Here is an 18,878-nt window from a genome sequence, read left to right on the forward strand (position 1 = left end):
ACAACCACCACCTTTCTTAGCTGAAGCTTACACAGCCACCTAGACATATCCTTTTCCAAAGCCCAAATCATTAATCTTGTGGTGGGATCCTGAAAGGTTTCCTGTAACTTAGTCCTACTCAGTACATATATCCTGAACAACAACTGAGGTCAAGACATTGATGTGAGGGCTAGGGAAAGGTGGATGGTGGGATACAGGGAGAAGAGGAACAAGACATGGACCTCCACCTCCAAGAGTTTGTATTCTAGTATTCTCAGGTCCTACACTCCCTAGTGCCTGTTTCTAATACTCCTTAGCTACCATGTTATCAGCTTGTTCCTTTCCAATCAAGACTCTAGGGCCTAAATATGTTTCCAGTGAATTCAGCTAAGTAATTGTACAATCAAGCCACAGTGGAAGTCACTTGCAAGAGATGCTGGTGATGAGTAAGTGAGTACTCCTAGTCCTCAATGATCTCACAGTACAGAGGCTGAAGAAAGCAAGTAAAATAACAGCTTGAATGCAAGATGGAATGCTAAGAGAAACAGGGGGTTAAAGGAAGGACAAATCACATCTCCCTTTGGTGGGGAGAGGGCAGGTGAGATCCAGGGAAGTGGAGAAAATGGCATCCTTGCCAGCCCTGAGTGAGTCATCAAGAGCTCCTCCTGCCTTCTCAACATCTATAAATAATCCCAGGTGCTGCCATTTCATTTAATTACTAAGCCTCTCCAGATGGAGAAAAATAATTAAGCAGTTGGTACCACCAACATGATATAAAGAATGCTTTAGCAACTTTTGAAACATTTGAGTTTTGAAGTTTGCTTTCAACAATGAAGGAAGGGCAGAAGTGAAGAAGGCCCAAATGACTGAGTGACAGACATTAGAGAAAACCAAACGACAGCAGTCAGATAGTGGGTAGAAATTTAAATAGGAAAAAAGCAAATACTTGTGCAAAGGGGCTCAATCCTCCCAGAAGAAGCAGAACTGCTAACATTAAATGAAGAAGCCTTAATGGAGTTGGTGAAGATAGGTTGTCAAAAAGAAATACTTTAAGACAACCTAAAAATCAATTTATTTATTTCTTAAATGTACAAGAAATATGCTGTTGACTGGGCCTCTGGATGCAGACGTGATAAAAATTTTATCTTTGTGTCTGATGCAAAGATTCAGAAGTGATTAAACCCAAAAGGGTCTAACAAGAAAGCTGGAAAGAAAACCACACGAGAAAAGTTTCTAACTATAGATGCTCTTAAAGAATCATGCATTTATAATTCTAAAGTCCAATGGAATCAGGAAATCAATAAAAATAAAATTTCTGGCATTCAAATAACAGTGGCAACTGGGTAGTGAAACACCTGAAGTTTCCTCCCCATAACATGTTCAAAGATAATCACGTGCTTCCTCAAAAAAAAAAAACAAAAAAAAACAAACCACAAAAATCAAACCTATAAAACCACAGTAATCAAAATTATAAACAGTTTGGGGATCCTAAACTTCTATGAGCATCAGACTGAACGCCATTAATAAGGGTGCACAGTTCGAAGACATTTCGATGCTGGTGGGAAAATGGAGGGACATGTTCCAAGAGGAATGATGAAGAAACAGATTGGAAGAAAGAAAAACCAAAATTAGAACCCAATTCCAAGGGCGATCACAGAAGATTCTTGATCTAAAAAAATATAGGTCAGGGGCCTCCCTGGTGGCGCAGTGGTTGCGCGTCCACCTGCCGATGCAGGGGAGCCGGGTTCGCGCCCCGGTGTGGGAGGGTCCCGCGTGCCGCGGAGCGGCTGGGCCCGTGGGCCGTGGCCGCTGGGCCAGCGCGTCCGGAGCCTGTGCTCCGCGGCGGGAGAGGCCGCAGCAGAGGAAGGCCCGCATACCACAAAAAATAAAATAAAATAAAATAAAATAAAAAAATATATATATATAGGTCAAATGGTAGTTCTATTTTTAGTTTTTGAGGGAACCTCCATACTGGTCTCCATAGTGGTTGTACCAATTTACATTCCCACCAACAGTGCAGGAGGGTTCCCTTTTCCCCACACCCTCTCCAGCATCTATTGTTTGTACAAATTGACTTATTTACAAAACAGAAGTAGAGTCACAGATGTAGAAAACAAATTTATGGTTACCAGGGGTAAGGGGGTAGGGATAAATTGGGAGATTGGGATTGACATATACACACTATGTATAGCATAGGGAACTCTTCTCAACACTCTGCAATGGCTTATATGGGAAAAGAACCTAAAAAAAAAAAAAAAGAGTGGATATATGCAAATGTATAACTGATTCACTTTGCTGTACACCTGAAACACAACATTGTAAATCAACTATACCCCAAAATATATTAAAAGAAAAAAATTTAGGTCAAGTTAAAGGTAAAGGTCAATCTGAGGATTGAGTACTCTCTGCTCTATACAGATGGTCCCTAACTTATGACTTTTTTGACTTTATGATGGTGTGAAAGTGACACACATTACTTCAGATTTTGATCTTTTCCTGGGCTAGTGATATGGTGAGATACTCTCTCCTGACGCTGGGCAGGGCAGTGAGCCGAAGCTCCCAGTCAGCCACTGGATCACAAGGGTAAACAACCAATACTCGTACAACCATTCTGTACCCAACCATTCTGTTTTTCCCTTTCAGTAGAGTATTCAGTAAATTCCATGAGACAGTCAAAACTTCACGTTGTGTTAGACTTTTTGTTAAAATAATAGGCTTTGTGTTAGATAATTGTGCCCAACTGCAGGCTAATACAGGTGTTCCGAGCACGTTTAAGGGAGGCTGGGCTAAGCTATGACGTTCGATAACTTGGGTGTATTAAATGCATTTTCCACTTCAGATATTTTAAACTTAGGACGGGTTTATTAGGATGTAATCCCAACTTAAGTCGACAAAGATTTGCAACCTTAAATCAAAGCTATTTAAATCTTTTTGAGTTATTTTCACAGCAAAGCATCCTTCAACAAATTGCCTTATCATTCCACTATCATTTCAACTGTCCTATAAACCTAGGTTTTCATTTCTTACTTCTTCAAACAGATAACCCAAGTAGAGTGTTATCAGAATAATATATTAAGAGAGCATTTTAATAACTTTTGGCATTTACATTTCTACAGGAACTCAAATCAGGCTAACTAGTAGAGTGGAGATTCTATTTTAACGAACAGAAAATAATTAACTTTGTACTAATATAAATTAGCTAAACAAGCATTTATTTATTCTCTTTAGTGGTTTAACAACAAATATCTCCATCCCTCGTCAACTTCATGTTTTAACTTCTTTATTTTAAAAATCCTTGAAAATCAGACTTTCCCTTTCCTTTACCCCCATCTTCCAGAAGGCTGCTAGTCCAAAGGGGTGTGAACTAGAATAAAGGTGTTCCTTCCTTGAGATGCATTACTAACATATGTTGGAAAGCTGTAATAAATATTCCAGTCAGGAGTAGCTATGAAGTGAATGCGCCTTCTAGCACTGTGTGGGCCCAAACGCGTAAAACCATGTGGGGCCGCCATGATTTGTTTTCTTCCACACCTGGAGGCGACCCTTCCTTTACTAGCGTTCACGCAAAGCACTCAGGGGAAACCTGGCTCACTATATTTCAGCACTGAGACTGACCTTCAACTCTGTCTGTAACCAAAAGATGTCAGGCACTAGTCAAAGTCACTGGGGTCCAGGTTGGAGTCATGATCTCAAGGTCATGTTGACAGGAAGTCATGAAGAAAACCGCCTAGAGACTGTGTTGCCATGGGAATTCACACCCCCTCCAAAGGAGACAGAGAGTCACTACTCAGATCTTGATTACTGCAACATCATCAGGAAATTTTATGTAAAATCTTCCATATTTAACTGAAGAAAATAATTGTAAACATTATGTAGCATCCATAATCATGCCCATGCGCCACAACAGGACCACCTGCAGGCAACCTATCCTCTCAGCCAATATACGGTTCCCTGGTCGACCATGTGTCTGCTAGGTATGTGTTTGCTTTGGTGTTTTGGAAACTTAAGAACCTCATCATATCTAATCACAGCAAAGGCAGTCAGAGAGCCAAAACAACCCAGCGTAATAGGCACATGACCCGGGAGAAAAAAGAAACAAAGATAATGAAAAATGGAAAGTGTTAGAAAATTATTCTAGTGCGCGGAGTAAGTTGGCATCAAAGCTACAGCAACTGCACAGAAATTAGCCTTGCCTAGACATGCACTTGTAGGTCATTCACATCCTATCACTCTGGAAAATGAACACGTGAGTTTATGAGCACCAGGTCAGACCACAGCCTTTTACAAGTGGAAAAGTTTCTCTACTCATGTCTTTCTAGCCATTATCACATGGGACTGTGACAGCGAGGTCCTCCTAGTGGGCAGGAGATGACTATATTCATCTTATATATTTAATGTAGCAACTGATACCATACCTGGCATTGAATCACTGCTGAAACAATGATAAATACCTCTTCAATACCAAACTGTTAAGATGCCAGGTTTCAATTTGGAAATATACATCAAGATTTCTCTATTTGGGGGAGAAATACCAAACTCCCAAATTTAGCATTCTTATTAGAAAGATTCAAAACACAGAGATCTCAAAATACAGGTTCTAACGAGACTGCCAAATTAAAATAACAATACCGTCTTTTTTCCACTACATGACATCGTGGGAACTCTGATGTATAAATGCATATGTGGACTTATAATGAAAACAAAGAAAGCAGCTCAATACAGCTGCTATCTTTAAAAAAAAAAAAAGAGAGAAAAAAAAATTCTATTTTATATTATCTGCCCTCTATTTTGTGCTTACAGGACAGCAAGCCAAAATTTAGAGGACTAACCAGATGAAATACACATTAAACTTCTTTGTATGTGAACTACACTTGTGTCCTGGAAATACTTTAAAAATCCAAAACCTAGATTTCACACTGAGGTCTTTTGCTGGTTTGTACACCAATGTGCCTCTCCTGCCCAATACTTTAATTGGGCTTACATTTAACAAGAGTTTCTAGAGCTGGAAAAATAGAAGGCTTTTGGGTAGAGCAAGCTGTGAAACAGACCTTCCAGTACTCATAAAAACATTTTTAAAATTTATTTTCTATAAAAAGGATGACCTATAAAGTAAACCTGGTTGGACTGGACATGGGTGGGCATGACGGGGAGGGAGGCAGGGGTAGGTTTGATGGCAGGGCTGCAGGAGCAGAGGTCCAGCAACATGAAAAACAGTGTGCTAAGAGGACAATAACAGAAAATAAGAGGTAACTATGAAAGTGGAAACTGTCTAAGAATGGAAGTTCAAGTGACCTCACTATTGCCTAAGGCAAAACAATCACGGTTTAGATGCAGAAGGGGTCCAGACAGAACCCAAGTGAACTGCCGACAGCACAGTGCCCAGAATAGACTTCTGTTTGTGCAGAGAAGACACGTATACCACAGGGTCTCCATCCCATAGAAACAGCGATGGCTGGATACAGATACATATTTTATTTGGCATTTACCAAATGTCTACTGTGTGCCAAAACCCACACTAGGGACTTCATTTAATGAAAATGTCCTAACTTGGAAATGGTCCCAATAGAAATTTTAGTTACCATGGGGATTTCTGGCAGGGGGATGGGGTGGGAATGAGGTCTCTTTAGACAAATGACCAATGCAATTTATTAACCTACTTGTAAGTAATGTCAAATTTAAAGTTGCTCCAAAGAAAAACCACTTTTTTTTTTTTACATCAGTCTCTTAATATGCTGTAGGAACCTGTTCAAAACACTTCAGCAATGAAGTAACTTAGATGATAAATGTGTTCTTCAATCTGTGCACCAGTCAAGTAGCAATAAAATCAGAATAATTCATGCAAAAATTTTCATTATGTTTCTAAACATACTTATTTACATTTTAAATCACATATTAGACAATATGAAATATCTTTCATTTAGACAGGTGTGAACTAGAAAACAGATGCATTCATTAAACATGGAACAATTTGGTGAATTAAAAAAAAATACTCAAGAGAAATCTTTGGTTGAAGTATCAATACTTGAGCCCACTGTTAACTTACTTGAAAAAATATGGCCATGGCTCCGATTATTCTGTTTTCAGAAATGGCAGTTTGAAAGCTGTCAAAGTCATCTGGATTGTAAAAGAAAATCTGCATCTGTAAAAGAACAATGAAAAAATGTATTAGGAAAATACATTAGGAAAACCTATGTAGAAGTAGAGGGAGTAGTACAATGGACCCAGATTCCCCAACATACTAAGATTTTGCCAAATGTGTTCATCTATCCGTACTTTTTTCTTTGCTGAAGTATTTGAAAGCAAACCCCAGACATCATATCGTTTTACCCCTACATACTTCAGTAGGTATCACTAAAACACACATCTTTCCACATAACTACAATGCCTTCAGGCCACACAAAATAAATAACACCAACACCTTCTTATTACCTAATACTCAAGTCATGGTGAAATGTCCCTAATAAGAAACAAAATTTTAATGGAGTTAAATACCATGAAGTAGGAAACTAAGACTGTGAGATTCAGTCCTTATGATAAAATTATAAACGCTTAAATGGACACACCTTTATAGATAATGCCCATTCTAATGATGAGAATCTGAGGGGGGCTCTCAGTAGCTTTGAGAAACAGTCCAAATGGACTATTTTAGTCAATCAAGAAAGAATATAATGGTAATGATAATAATAATGCTTTGTATTTTACAGTTTGCGAAAAGCCATCCCATTCATGATTTCACTAAATCCATCTAACAATCCCTGTGAAGACTGAGCCGAAATTACTGCACTCAGTTACAGATGAGGAAATAGTGCTTCAGAAAGCTGATGTCGACTTGCTTTAAAAGAAACATCAGTTGAAGAGTGTAAAGTCCAGGCGCTCTCATCCCAACCTTAAATACCTTCTCTTACATGTGGCAAGGGTATCTCACTCAAAAAACAGAACACGGATAAATCAACTTAAAATAATTATACAATTTTAATGCCTGCACATTCCTCAATACCTGAACAATTCAGAGAACAAAAACAACCTACAGAGTATTCTTGAGAGACTACATACGTGATAAAAAGAAAAGATCTGGGACCCTATTCCAGCTTCTTCGCTTACTTGCATGTGAGCCCTCAGGCAAGCCAGCGAATTTCTAAGCATCATCCTTTACGTATAGAATCAAGCGATAACCCTTGGTAGGGTGGGCGTGGGGCTAAAGCATGTAGGTGCAGGGTACAGTGGGTAGCACTATGCCTGGACCTTAACTGTGCTCCACAAATCGTCATCCTTGTCACGTTAACTTTTGGCAGGCATCTTAAGATTTCTAATATGAATGTGATTGCACTGAATCTTCTAGAATGGTCCCTACTCTTTACAGAAAATCAAATCTCCTATATCATTAGCTCTCTTCCATGACCTCTATTTTCCCACTTTTCCAAATGACATGACGCTATTTTCTGAACAACCACATCCCAGATGGAGTATGGAGACTTGATACTAAATGATAAATTCCCAATGGGAAAAGGGAAGTCAGAGAGACAAGCTGAAGTACACGTCAAAGGTGAACAGAGTCCTGCTGACTGAAGTAACCAAGATGTTAAGAACAAGGTGACATATCTTCTCTGAAGGGTATATTTAGTGAGCCCAAATCAGGACACTTTTTAGGAAAAGTTACATAACCGAGTGGATGGGAGAAGGATGGGTAGATTCTTTTGGAGAAGATTCTTTCTTATGGTGAATTATTTTCCTTAGACTGTGCATTCCCACTGACGCTGGCAACCTATTATAAATGTGTTGCCTTTATGTCTGGACGGCTACAGACATCATGAATTTACTCTGAGAAAAAATCCATTCAATGAGGTGCAGATTAAAATAGTTTAATACTGGGTGAATTACTTTGGGGACAATGCCACTAACCCAAGAAACTCTGCACAAGTATATGCAGAAAATTACACTTCACTTTCCTTTTAAAACCCAGGCCCTCAAATGAACTCAGTTCACAGAAGGTTTTCTTATTCTTCAGCCCATGAGCAGGGGTGGCATTGTTTAATGCATCACCTGAATAGTGTGTGATTCAAAATACTTTAAGATCTCTTCAAGAGCATTTTCATTTACAACTGGGTGAGGAAATTCATTTTTAGAAAATGTCTTTGAGTCATGGCTCCACCCATCAGGATAATGAAACGTCTCATAAAGAGAACAACAGCCACAGGTCTGAAGTATCAGTTTTCCCTGCTATTTCTCTCAAGTCGTAGTCTATTGAATTATGTTAACTTTTTAAAGATATCTTAAATATGAAAGTAAATAAGTAGATGGAGTTTTGCCGAGAGGGCACTGGACTTTAAATCATTTTGTTGTTATTGTTGATGAGACAAATTTAGGCACAGGCTAGAAACCTGTTTTACAAAAACATCTTTGGAAGGGATTGGGGTGGCTGCTGAATATTGCGAGTAAGCCCATCAACTTTCTGTATCTGCTCTCAAGTGCCATGTTCAGAGCCTTCCTTCAGCCTCCCCCAAAGTGCGTTCTTTCTAATAATGTGAATCGAAGTCAAGCTTACTGTATAGCAATCCTCTTCCTGTAGAAACATGGTGAACTGAAACTGAAGAAAAGATCTGGGAAATCGGGCAATAAAGAGATCTATTAACTGTTCCTTATATTCTTTACCCACAATACCAATTTATATTTTACCCATTTGCATTCTTCCTCTCTCCCTCCAAGCAATTATCTTCCCGGAATCACTTAATAGTTAAGTGGGAGCAAATATGCCCCTTTACCAATACATACTTAAGTGTATCACTTCTAAGAATGAGGATATTCTTTTACATATCTACAGTAACATTATTAAAATTAGCAAGTTTCACTTTGATACAAAGTTTATTATAGATCATTATTTGGTTCTTGGTCCAGGAATCCAATCTAGGACCTAACTTTGCATTCAGTTGCCATGTCTCTTTATACTGACCCCTCTGACCCCCCAACTTTCACCTGGGACAGTTACTCAGCCTTTCTTTTTCTTTATTTGGTAGTTTGAAGTGTGCAGCCCAGTTGTTATGTAGAATTGGGGTCAGTCTCATGGTTTCTCATGATTAGACTCAGGTCGTGCCTTTTGGGCAGGGGACCATAGTTGTAGTACTGTGGCTTCACAGAGCACCAATTTGCCCAGCAGGAGACCCTTCAAACAGATTCCTTTGTCATTTTGCCATGTTCCTATCATTTTTCATTCTTTAGCACTTCCTTATTAGCTGGCACAGATGTTCTAACCTCATCTTGTATTTCCCCTGTTCCAGCCCTGGAATTGGCCATTTCTTGACTGAGCCCTGGTTTCTTTTAGTGAGGAATGGTATTTAAAGACCAAACAGTTTTAACTCAATATTTTCCAAATATGTTTGATATTGGAACACTTTGGTTCTTCAAGAAAACTGTATAGCTTGAGGCTCTGTACGTCTATTCCAACCAGGACCCAGAAAACTAGGTCAACTTGGTGTAAATGAATGTCCCTCCAACACAAAGAGTGCCATGAGATATGTAAGTCTCCCCAACAACAGAAACAAACTGCATGAAGGTCAACTAAAAAAGCCACTGGTAGACTATGGGTAGCAGGGTGCAACTGAAGGACCAGTTCTATAAAGTATTTCAAACTCATGAGCGAGAATCACAGGCCTGGTGGATCATTTAATTTTACCTTGTGTAATGGTTGGAATGGAAAAATCTGCAGGAATTCCTCTAGCCAGATCAAGGCGATAGATAACATCGAGTATAATGTGGCATAACCTGACATCTGGAAAGTGGTATTCTCCCCCATCACTGACCAGGAAGCATGTGCTAAATCATACATATGGAAAATGGCCGAATGAATGACAACACTATCAAGTAACGGGAGGAAGATGAGATGGTTTCTGTGAGAACAGGGTTGACAGCAGTCAATGCTCTCGTGTTATAGGGTCCTAGCATGATGTATACAGACTCACAACAAAATGCCCACTTGGTTGCCCTTTTCTCCTGTCTTGCTCTATTTCCCCCCTTACATTTAAAACTGTCCTAGTTGCAATTTGCTTTAAAACTATATATATGCCAGGTTTCCAATTTGTATCACTATCTGTGTTAAGCTGAATAAATAAAAATCAACAAAGCTGAAAACGATGGCCATCTGTACTTTTATTCATGTTGTTATTTTTCAAATATTTATAAAGTACCTACTGTATATCAGGCACTGTACTCTCACTCATTGATACTCACTGAAGTAGGTATTACCATGATCCTCATTTTACAGCCAAAGAAAAGAAGGATTTCTAAAATTACAACACTCTTTAGGACGGAGGGTGGGGTTGGGATAAAACCTAATTGTTCCGATCCTAGTCAAAGCCTTAATCACTGTGCTTCCTTCTAGTAGGCAAAAAAATTTGCTTAATGCCTATTATGTATAAGGCACTATGACAAATGAAGACAGTCTGCACTTGGGAAGACAAAAATATCAATAATAAGACAAGGTTAACATTTTTTTTTGAATGCCAAAGTTGAGTTGTAGATACATGTACCACAAAAATGCCTAAAGTAGTAAATGGCTCATGGTCACGTAAGGCATACACTAAATGAATACAGGCAATGGGCAAGAGGGGATATTTTCTTGAAGGTGGACTTCCTATTCTCTAATGTGGTAGTTGTTTGTGTAAGTCAGCTCTCACATCCCTGTCGTGATGGCGGCAAGAAGAAATGATCCCAATGCAAGAGTGGAAAATCCAGCAGTACTTTCTCTGGTGATTTAGAAAGCTCTACATTTTAATTTCCTCTCAAAAAAACTTACATAATATTTCTCCAACGTGCATCCTCCCTCACATACATGGCCCAAGAAAAAATTCATGATGAATTAAGGAAGTGGCATGCAGACAGCCCAGAGGAAAGGCCATCTACCCACAGATTCATCAGACATTTCCAGGATACTATTGCTCATCTTTAACAGGATGGAAGAACACATAGGAAAAGCTACAGGAAAAGAACAGGTGAGACATAAACACGATGAAATAAAGATGGTGACTAGAAAGGCAAGAGCAGAATTAAGAAGAGGCAGTAGATAACAGAACTGAAGAGGCAAAATGTATTTTCCTGATCATTCTTGGGGCTACCATGTAGTCAGCCAGTTGAGAACATGGTAGTGGACAAAAAAACAGTTGCCTACGAATAAAAACATGTAGCAAAGACAAAGTAAAAATCCCAACACAGTTAATGATCTGCTGGTTCCACTTGTTGGACGATTTGCAAATGATGGTGTCAGAATTAAGGTTTTGGATAATAGGTTCTTACTCTAACTTGATTTTTAGTATTATGCTGTACCTTCACTACTATATAGCCAGATCACACACACTCAACACAACACATTCTTCTAATTCTTTCATTCTGCCATTGCCCTCAGACAGGAAGACTGATGAGGGCAGGAAGGCTACCCGCCTAGTTAAAGGCTGTGTCTTGAACAGTGCTGTTCTTGTAAATACTATTAATTCATATTTTGGAATGAATAAAATGAGTGGGAGCTCTGGGTAGCTAGCTGCAAGGACAGTCAAATGATAAAGCCACAATCATTATAATGAGGTTCTTGCTATCTCTAAGAATAAATAACATAAGATGAGTAGCAGGGAGAGATCAGGATACTAAGAGAATGCATGGACTTAAACTGCTGGAGAAAATGTTCAGGAAGGCCCAAATATAAGCCCAAATCACTAAGAAATGGCTAAGTGGACCCAGGTATGGGTCTGCTAAACCCAGATTATATTACTTTCTCTTTCATCTGCAAGGAATTTCAAACCGTTTTCCACCCAAGCAACTCCAGTCTGAAATTTTAACACTCCAACACAAGAAAATCTATTCACTTAAATTATGGAGAAAAATGATAAATACACACTATGTATATTATGTAACAAACACTCTGAATTCAGGACTATGACATGGGTATTTTGTTTTATATCAATGAACAGTCTTTACTCCCAGTTACTTTTTTAAAGGGTCATGATTATATTGTTACCCCCTGTGATGGTTAATTTTATGTGTCGACTTGGCCCTAGCTATGGTGCCCGGTTGTTTGGTCAAATATTATTCCAGATGTTGCTGTAAAGGTATTTTTAAAAAAATATATGACTACTATTTAAATCACGAGACTCTGAGTAAAGCCGATTACCCTCCATAACGTGGCGGCCACGTGCAATCAGTTGAAAGCCGGAGGGTGCCCTAAGAGGAGGGAATTCTGTCTCCAGATTGCAATACAGAAATTCGGCCCGTGTTTCCAGCCTTGAGACTTAAGCCTGCAACATCATCTCTTGCTGGAATTTCCAGCCTGCTCTGTACATTGCATACTTGCCCATCTCTACAACGGAGGAAGCCATTTCCTTAAAATCTCAATCTCCCTCCCTCTCTGTTTGTCTATCTCTCTGTCTCTCTCTCTCGTATATAACTCCTATTGGTCCCATTTCTCTGGTGAACTCTGACTAATACACCCCTAAATGTCACTACTGATTTTAAGCAAAACACACCCAGACATATTTATATGTGTCTGTGCATCACCTTATAAAACGGTTCTGCAACCCTGTTCCTTTTTGAGTTTCTTCGAGCTCTGAGCTCTATCCTCTTCAATCATCTCTTTCTAACAAGCCTCCCCCCTGCAGAATAGGGCTACATTCTATTATATCCTACTACAACCCAGTTCACACTCTCGTGACTTACAGAAAAATATCCATGAACTTGACAGACAACACAACTGGGTGATATTAAATGAAGACCAAAGGACATGGGCTACAGCATCAGACCTGATCTGTATACGGAAGACACCTGAGATCGCTAAGGCTCAGTGTCCCCTTCTGTCACACAGAGGTAATCCTGACCTCGTGGGAACACTATAATAACGACTCACTACTCACATGCTTGGGAAAAGTAAGAAGAAATTCAACAGCTCTCACTTTTTATTATTATGTATCTTTATTACTTTCTTTATGACCAGAATGGCTATGTAAAAAAAGGTGAAAATAAATTGTTTGGGCCGGTCAGCAATCCCAGGGAGTCATGCCACAAGGTGTAGCAAAGAAACCTGTGTGTGGGCTTCACACAGCCTTCGCTGGAAGAATATTTTTAGAAGAACCGTGCCCCAGAGAACAGCAGGTATTCAACATCTTTACATGCAAGGTAGCATTTAAATAAACATTCTGAAACGTTTGCTTTATACGGTATCATTAATCACAGAGTGCACTGGTCCTTAATTATTTCCCTTGCTCTGTAATATGGAATTATCTTCAACTATATACAGCAGGAATCCAAATTTTAGGAGCAGAACCCAAATTGCACAGCAGGCCTATGACTCCTATACCATCAGGTGTCAGGGGGTTTTGGGGATCCCTTTTAAAAGTCTCTGCGTGTAACTTGTTTATGCCATTATAAGTCTATTTATTAGTTGATGTGGGGAATTTCTGGTTCGCTGATTCATCTGACTAGTCAAACATTTAACTTTTGCACTCGTCTCTTGGTAGGGAAAAGTTCAGGCTCTTGCTTCCAACAGTAAGGGATTTACTATGCATGATTTGTTGAGTTACTTCTTACAGTTCAGCATCAGTCTGGACATAAATGAGTAGGTTCGGCATCTGGCTACGTGTTGGTTAGATTCCCTCATCACGGACGCAGGAAGGAGGGTAGTAAGTTCCGGCTCTCCCAATCAATAGCTGTGTGAGCTGCAGGTTGAAGTCAGTCATCCTCTCCGCGTCTTAGCAGCCCCATGAGGAAACTGAGGGTCAGAAATATGTCACTGGGCTACACTGAGGATTAAATAAAATAACTCAAGTGAAGCACCTCCCACGGCATCTGGCTTACGATAGGCCCCCTGTTGTTTCACGTGTCTTTAAAAATTAGTTAATGGGGGAAAAAAAGAAAGGGGAAAAACACAAATAAGTTAGCGAAAGGGCTGTTTTCGATAAACCCAAATTGGAAACTACCCAGATGCTAATCAATAATGGGCTTTCCAGTAACTGGTAACTATCCAGATGCTAATCAATAACAATTGTATTGCCAATGTAGAATGCACTACAATGGCAGGTAATGATATGGAATCTCACAAACCATGCTGAGACAGATAAACCAGAAATTTTCTTTAAAAAAAAAAAAAAGGATATACTGTGTGATTCTGCTGGAATGATGTACAAAATCAGGAAAAACTCTTGCACTCAGAAGCCAAAAGAGTGGTTACCCCTGGCGAGTGGGGAAGGAGGGGGCGAGAAAGTGCTCTTTCTTGTCTGGGGTCTGGTTCCAAGCGTATGAAAATTCGTGCAGCTGTACGCTGATTACTTGTGAATTTTCCTCTTTGTGTATATTTCGATAATAAAGAAATAAAATGAGTGAAAAAGCTGTGCTTTTGAAACTGGGATAAACAAAATATAGTCTTCTCCTATAATAATGGAGCACGGCTGAGGTTGCTTCCCTGCTCTGTACCCATTCCATTCAACAGAGGCTGCTCTAAGCAGGAGGATAAGGCTAGGGAGATCTTATCTGTGTCACAGAGCAAGTTAGGGTGGCTGGCTCAGAGTGCAGAATCACACCAGCCGAGGACTAAATAACAATTACATGGACCTAGCACTGCTTCTTTCCACCCTTCCCCTTGAGGCAGACACTGCAAAATGAGGCCCAGAGGCAGCAGCGGAGGGCTGCTTTAATGTACCCAATTCTTACAATACTTTACGTGAATTAAGTCCTTCAATCCTTGGGGTATTTGGAGGGCAGGTACTATTATAATATTTTCCCCATTTTATACAGAAGGAAATTAAGGCTGAGATATTGGGTCTTGTCTAAGAAGTAATAAAGCCAGGACTCAAACCCAGGCATTTGATTGCACAGCCTACACTTTAAAAATCCTCTCCACACAACATCCTGATCAGAAATCCCATTAGCAGTGAGAACTACCTATTAGTCATTGCTAGGATCCTAGCACAAAGCTTCCAGGGCGGTGGTTCTCAAAGAGGGGTGATTTCTGGACCCCAGAGGACATTTGTCAATATCTGGAGACATTTTTGGTTGGTGTCACTAGGGGGCAGAACCTACCGGCATCTAGTGGGTAGAGGCCAGGGAGGTCACTAAACACCGTACAATGCATAGGACACTCCCCGCCAAAGCAACTAATAATTTTGCCGAAAATGTCAATAGTGCTGAGGTGTAGAAACCTCACCTACACCCACTGCCACCCGAAGTCTAGTCGATGAATGTGGTAAAGCTCTTTGTTTTCCTTTCTCTTTTCTACTACCGAACTTGCAGGGAGGAGGAACAAGTCTGCTGTGTAATAGGGCTCAAAGATTGGAGAGTCTTGCCCTTACCCGTAAACCAGTAACTTCAAGACCTCTTTCACCTATTGCAGTTACTGTAACAACCTTCTTTTCTATTAAAACAACCTTTCCTTGCTTGCATAGCTGTTTTGTACATAAGCTTCTGGTTCTGAAATGCTTAACACCTTGGACACAGCGGAGGGGGAAGGGACAGCCTAGGTGCATCTGGAACTCATTTGTATTTCAAAAACATGAAAATAACCACCGCAGCGTTTGTGCTCTTTGTAATGTGAAGCTTTTTAGAAATCGCTTGTACTTGGGAGTAACAGCCACATGATTCACCATGAAATAAAGTCTGGAAAATCATTTTGGATAAATGGACCTATAAATTCAATAGAATTTCCATGACAACATAGACTGCAACACTCAACCACAAATAAAAGGCTATAAATCATTCCAAACCAACGAGGAATCAGCAATAGGTCTCCCGTTTTGAAATACAAGAAACCTGAAATACAGTTTATTTGTTACTGACTCACCCAAAGTTCCCATTATGGTTCTTTCCTCAATTCTTTTTTTTTTTTTTTTTTTTTTCCCCGGTACGGGGGCCTCTCACTGCTGTGGCCTCTCCCGTTGCGGAGCACAGGCTCCGGACACGCAGGCTCAGCGGCCATGGCTCACGGGCCCAGCCGCTCCGCGGCATGTGGGACCTTCCCGGACCGGGGCACGGACCCGTGTCCCCTGCATCGGCAGGCGGACTCTCAACCACTGCGCCACCAGGGAAGCGCCTTTCCTCATTTCTGATATTGTATTTTCTGCCTCATAATAGGTTCTGGGGAAATGATGATGCCATGAATTTGCAATCAAGCTAAATAAAATTAACACAGGTATAGAGTTGGTTGTATCCCTCCCTTTCTCCCAACCAGAAGCCTGAAAGAAAGCTTGTGCACAAAGAAAAGTTGTGCAGTTTTATCCAGAAAACTGCATTTTGCCCTTTGCAGCTAAATGTTGCCAAATCAGGAGGGTCTCTCTAAGAAACAGGTTTATGCAAAACATTTCTGAGAACACACATGCCAGACAATCTGGACGCTTCCCAAAAGCTTTTTTGAGTCCTATAAATCAAAACCACACCCTCTAGTGTTCTAAAGGTAATCTTCACAGTGATGCATCTTTTAGATTAGTTTGGTCAATTGAACTAGAACATCTGTTCTTTAAAACAGCTCTGCTCCTCAGGCCTTCTGTTTAATTCTGGTGGAGGTGCCCTTACAATGGACTCTTCTAGGTCCAGTGTTCTGGGACCTCTCCCACTGGGTGGTACTGGCCCCAGGACCAAGCCCATAGCAGGCACTCATTAAATGACTGTGGAATAAATAAATGGAAGGAAGTTATTTCTTGCACAGGAGGAAATGCATTGCCTTGCTCTATTCGAACCCTCTCTGATTTTGAAGTCTCCCTTATAGCCAACAGCTTTGGGTAGATAACTGGTAGAGGACGGAAAACCAATTTATGGAGCTACGGATTTGGCTTCCAGAAGGGCTGCACATCTCCTGAAATACTGCCAAGGGTGGTATGTGTGCGCACTGGACAGTGTCTATCTCTTTTCATCAGATAAACTCTTATGGTTCCCTCTATTACCACATGCTGATAACACTTCAAAACACATTTTCAGTCCTGATGTCACGTGGTCTATGGCTTTCATCAAAATCGTCAAGGGCTCTGCAAGCCAGAAAGGTTAAGAATCACTGGTACAAACAAACAAACAAAAAACAACTGAACATGCCTCTATGAGCACAAAATCCATTCTCCAAGACAGATCCCTGGAAGTGGTTCTAATTGTCCCTGGAAAAGGGGACACACCTTTTGTATTCTTGTCAATAATAAGAAAACCTATCTTCCCACGCCACTGCTAACATTGGATTTATGGATCCTTCTTTTTCATACAATGGGTGAACACTCCTGTTTTCATTTTTTAATCTTCCTGATAACCAATAAGAATGAGGATCTTTATTCATTTTTTTCTAATGATTTTCCTTTTTATAATTTAAGGAGAATCTTTATTCAGAAAACTGAGGCTTGGCCGCAAGTGTTGCAAATACAAAGACAAATATACAAGTATATTTATTTGCCCCATATTGTTGGTATCATGGGAAAAAATTCACATGCATAATAAATAGGAGAATTCGTAAGATAACCGATGGAAGAGAAGAAAAGAAATTGCCAAGTAGGCACTGACACTGAAACTTCTTGAAGATGTATTACTGATGGAGAAAGTCAAGATGCAGAATAAATACACATTTGACTTTTAAAAAGCCATACAACAAAATGTTTGTTGTGTATGTATATGCACAGACACACAGAACTAAGGAAAGTCAAGAAAACGATCTGGAAAATAACATAAACTAACAACAGTGGTTTTCTCTAGGGAGGGGATTGGTTTTGAGCCAAGAAAGGTGGTCTGTTTTATTGCACCTGTTTTAAATACTTGCTGGCTCTAAATAATAGTTCATCTGGCGGGGGGGCAAGAAACTTAAAACGAGGGGGAAAAAAGAGAAAAATCGAAAAATAAAAGAACAAAATCAAAATCCCCACCAACCACTGCAGAAGGAGAAGGTGAAGCTAATGGATCCATTTGGGGAACCAAACTCAGAAAATCAGAGTCATTGGCAAAGCGCTCCAAAGAAATGACTCCATCAGCCCCTAGCGACAGAGAGCACAGCATCACACAGGCTATGCTCCTGCTCTATTCCTGACTTCACTTTAACATGATTCACTCTTCATTTCTTTCTGCCTGCAATGAAACACATGACTATTCAAGCTTGCTAACACTCTGAAGAAGAAACAAAAAGATGGAGCTACCGTTTCTGATATACACAGACTATTCAATTCATTTAACACAGCTGCTCTGTTGAAAAGTATATTTATTTAGACTCATAGTTTCCCACCTACCTAGCCATAAAATGACAGTGTGCACACCTAGTAAACACAAAGTACTAATTTTCCCAGACCATATCTTCGGTCAGAAAAACACCAACGAATTAGGGAGCAAAACAAGGCTGCCCAAAGCTGGGGAGAACACTAGCTCTGCTGATGTACTGGGTACAACCTGGAAGCGATGATTTAGGGAGAAGCTTTTAGGAAGTGGTTAAAGGCCTCAGTGGTAACGAGGGCAGAGTTCTGCCACCATCATTGCTTTGATCGTAGTTCAAAATATTCTTGGCTGAATGACTCTCCTTTCCATGAATTCACCAGAGTATGATTTTGGATTTCAGAATCTTATAATCAGAGCAAACACATGATGGAGTAGTAAAGATATGTTTAGAAAATATAAGTTCCAGTTCAAGCTGTGCCTCGTTTGGTGTTAAAATCAGAGGCAAATCACTTAATATTTCTAGATCTCTGTTTCCAAACATGGAAAACTGAGATGATGGTATTAGGTTAGTTTGGAGGATGATGACTTAAGAAAAGGTTTGATGATTGACTGTAAGTGTACAGGTCTGGTGTTAGGATTAAACACTACAGGGAAAACAAGAATGCCACAAAACCTACGGGATGATATTAACATCTTCTTCCTCATTATTACTATAGCTATTATAATTATCACATGAAAATTGTTTTCAAAAAAATAGATTTCTC

General features: G+C 39.9%; 1 protein-coding gene across 4 annotated transcripts in view; it reads right to left on the bottom strand.

Annotated features, from left to right (window-relative positions):
* Positions 1-18,878, bottom strand: part of PTPRG (protein tyrosine phosphatase receptor type G) — a 761,444-nt gene that overhangs the window by 229,567 nt on the left and 512,999 nt on the right. For all 4 annotated transcript variants that reach the window (XM_024124118.3, XM_024124116.3, XM_024124115.3 and 1 more), the window contains one exon: positions 6,023-6,118. In XM_024124118.3, coding sequence (XP_023979886.1) covers positions 6,023-6,118 — 96 coding nt within the window. The remainder of the gene's footprint in view (positions 1-6,022; positions 6,119-18,878) is intronic.

The sequence above is a fragment of the Physeter macrocephalus genome, chromosome 18 (genome assembly GCF_002837175.3).
Source record: "Physeter macrocephalus isolate SW-GA chromosome 18, ASM283717v5, whole genome shotgun sequence".
NCBI classification, from domain to species: domain Eukaryota; kingdom Metazoa; phylum Chordata; class Mammalia; order Artiodactyla; family Physeteridae; genus Physeter; species Physeter macrocephalus.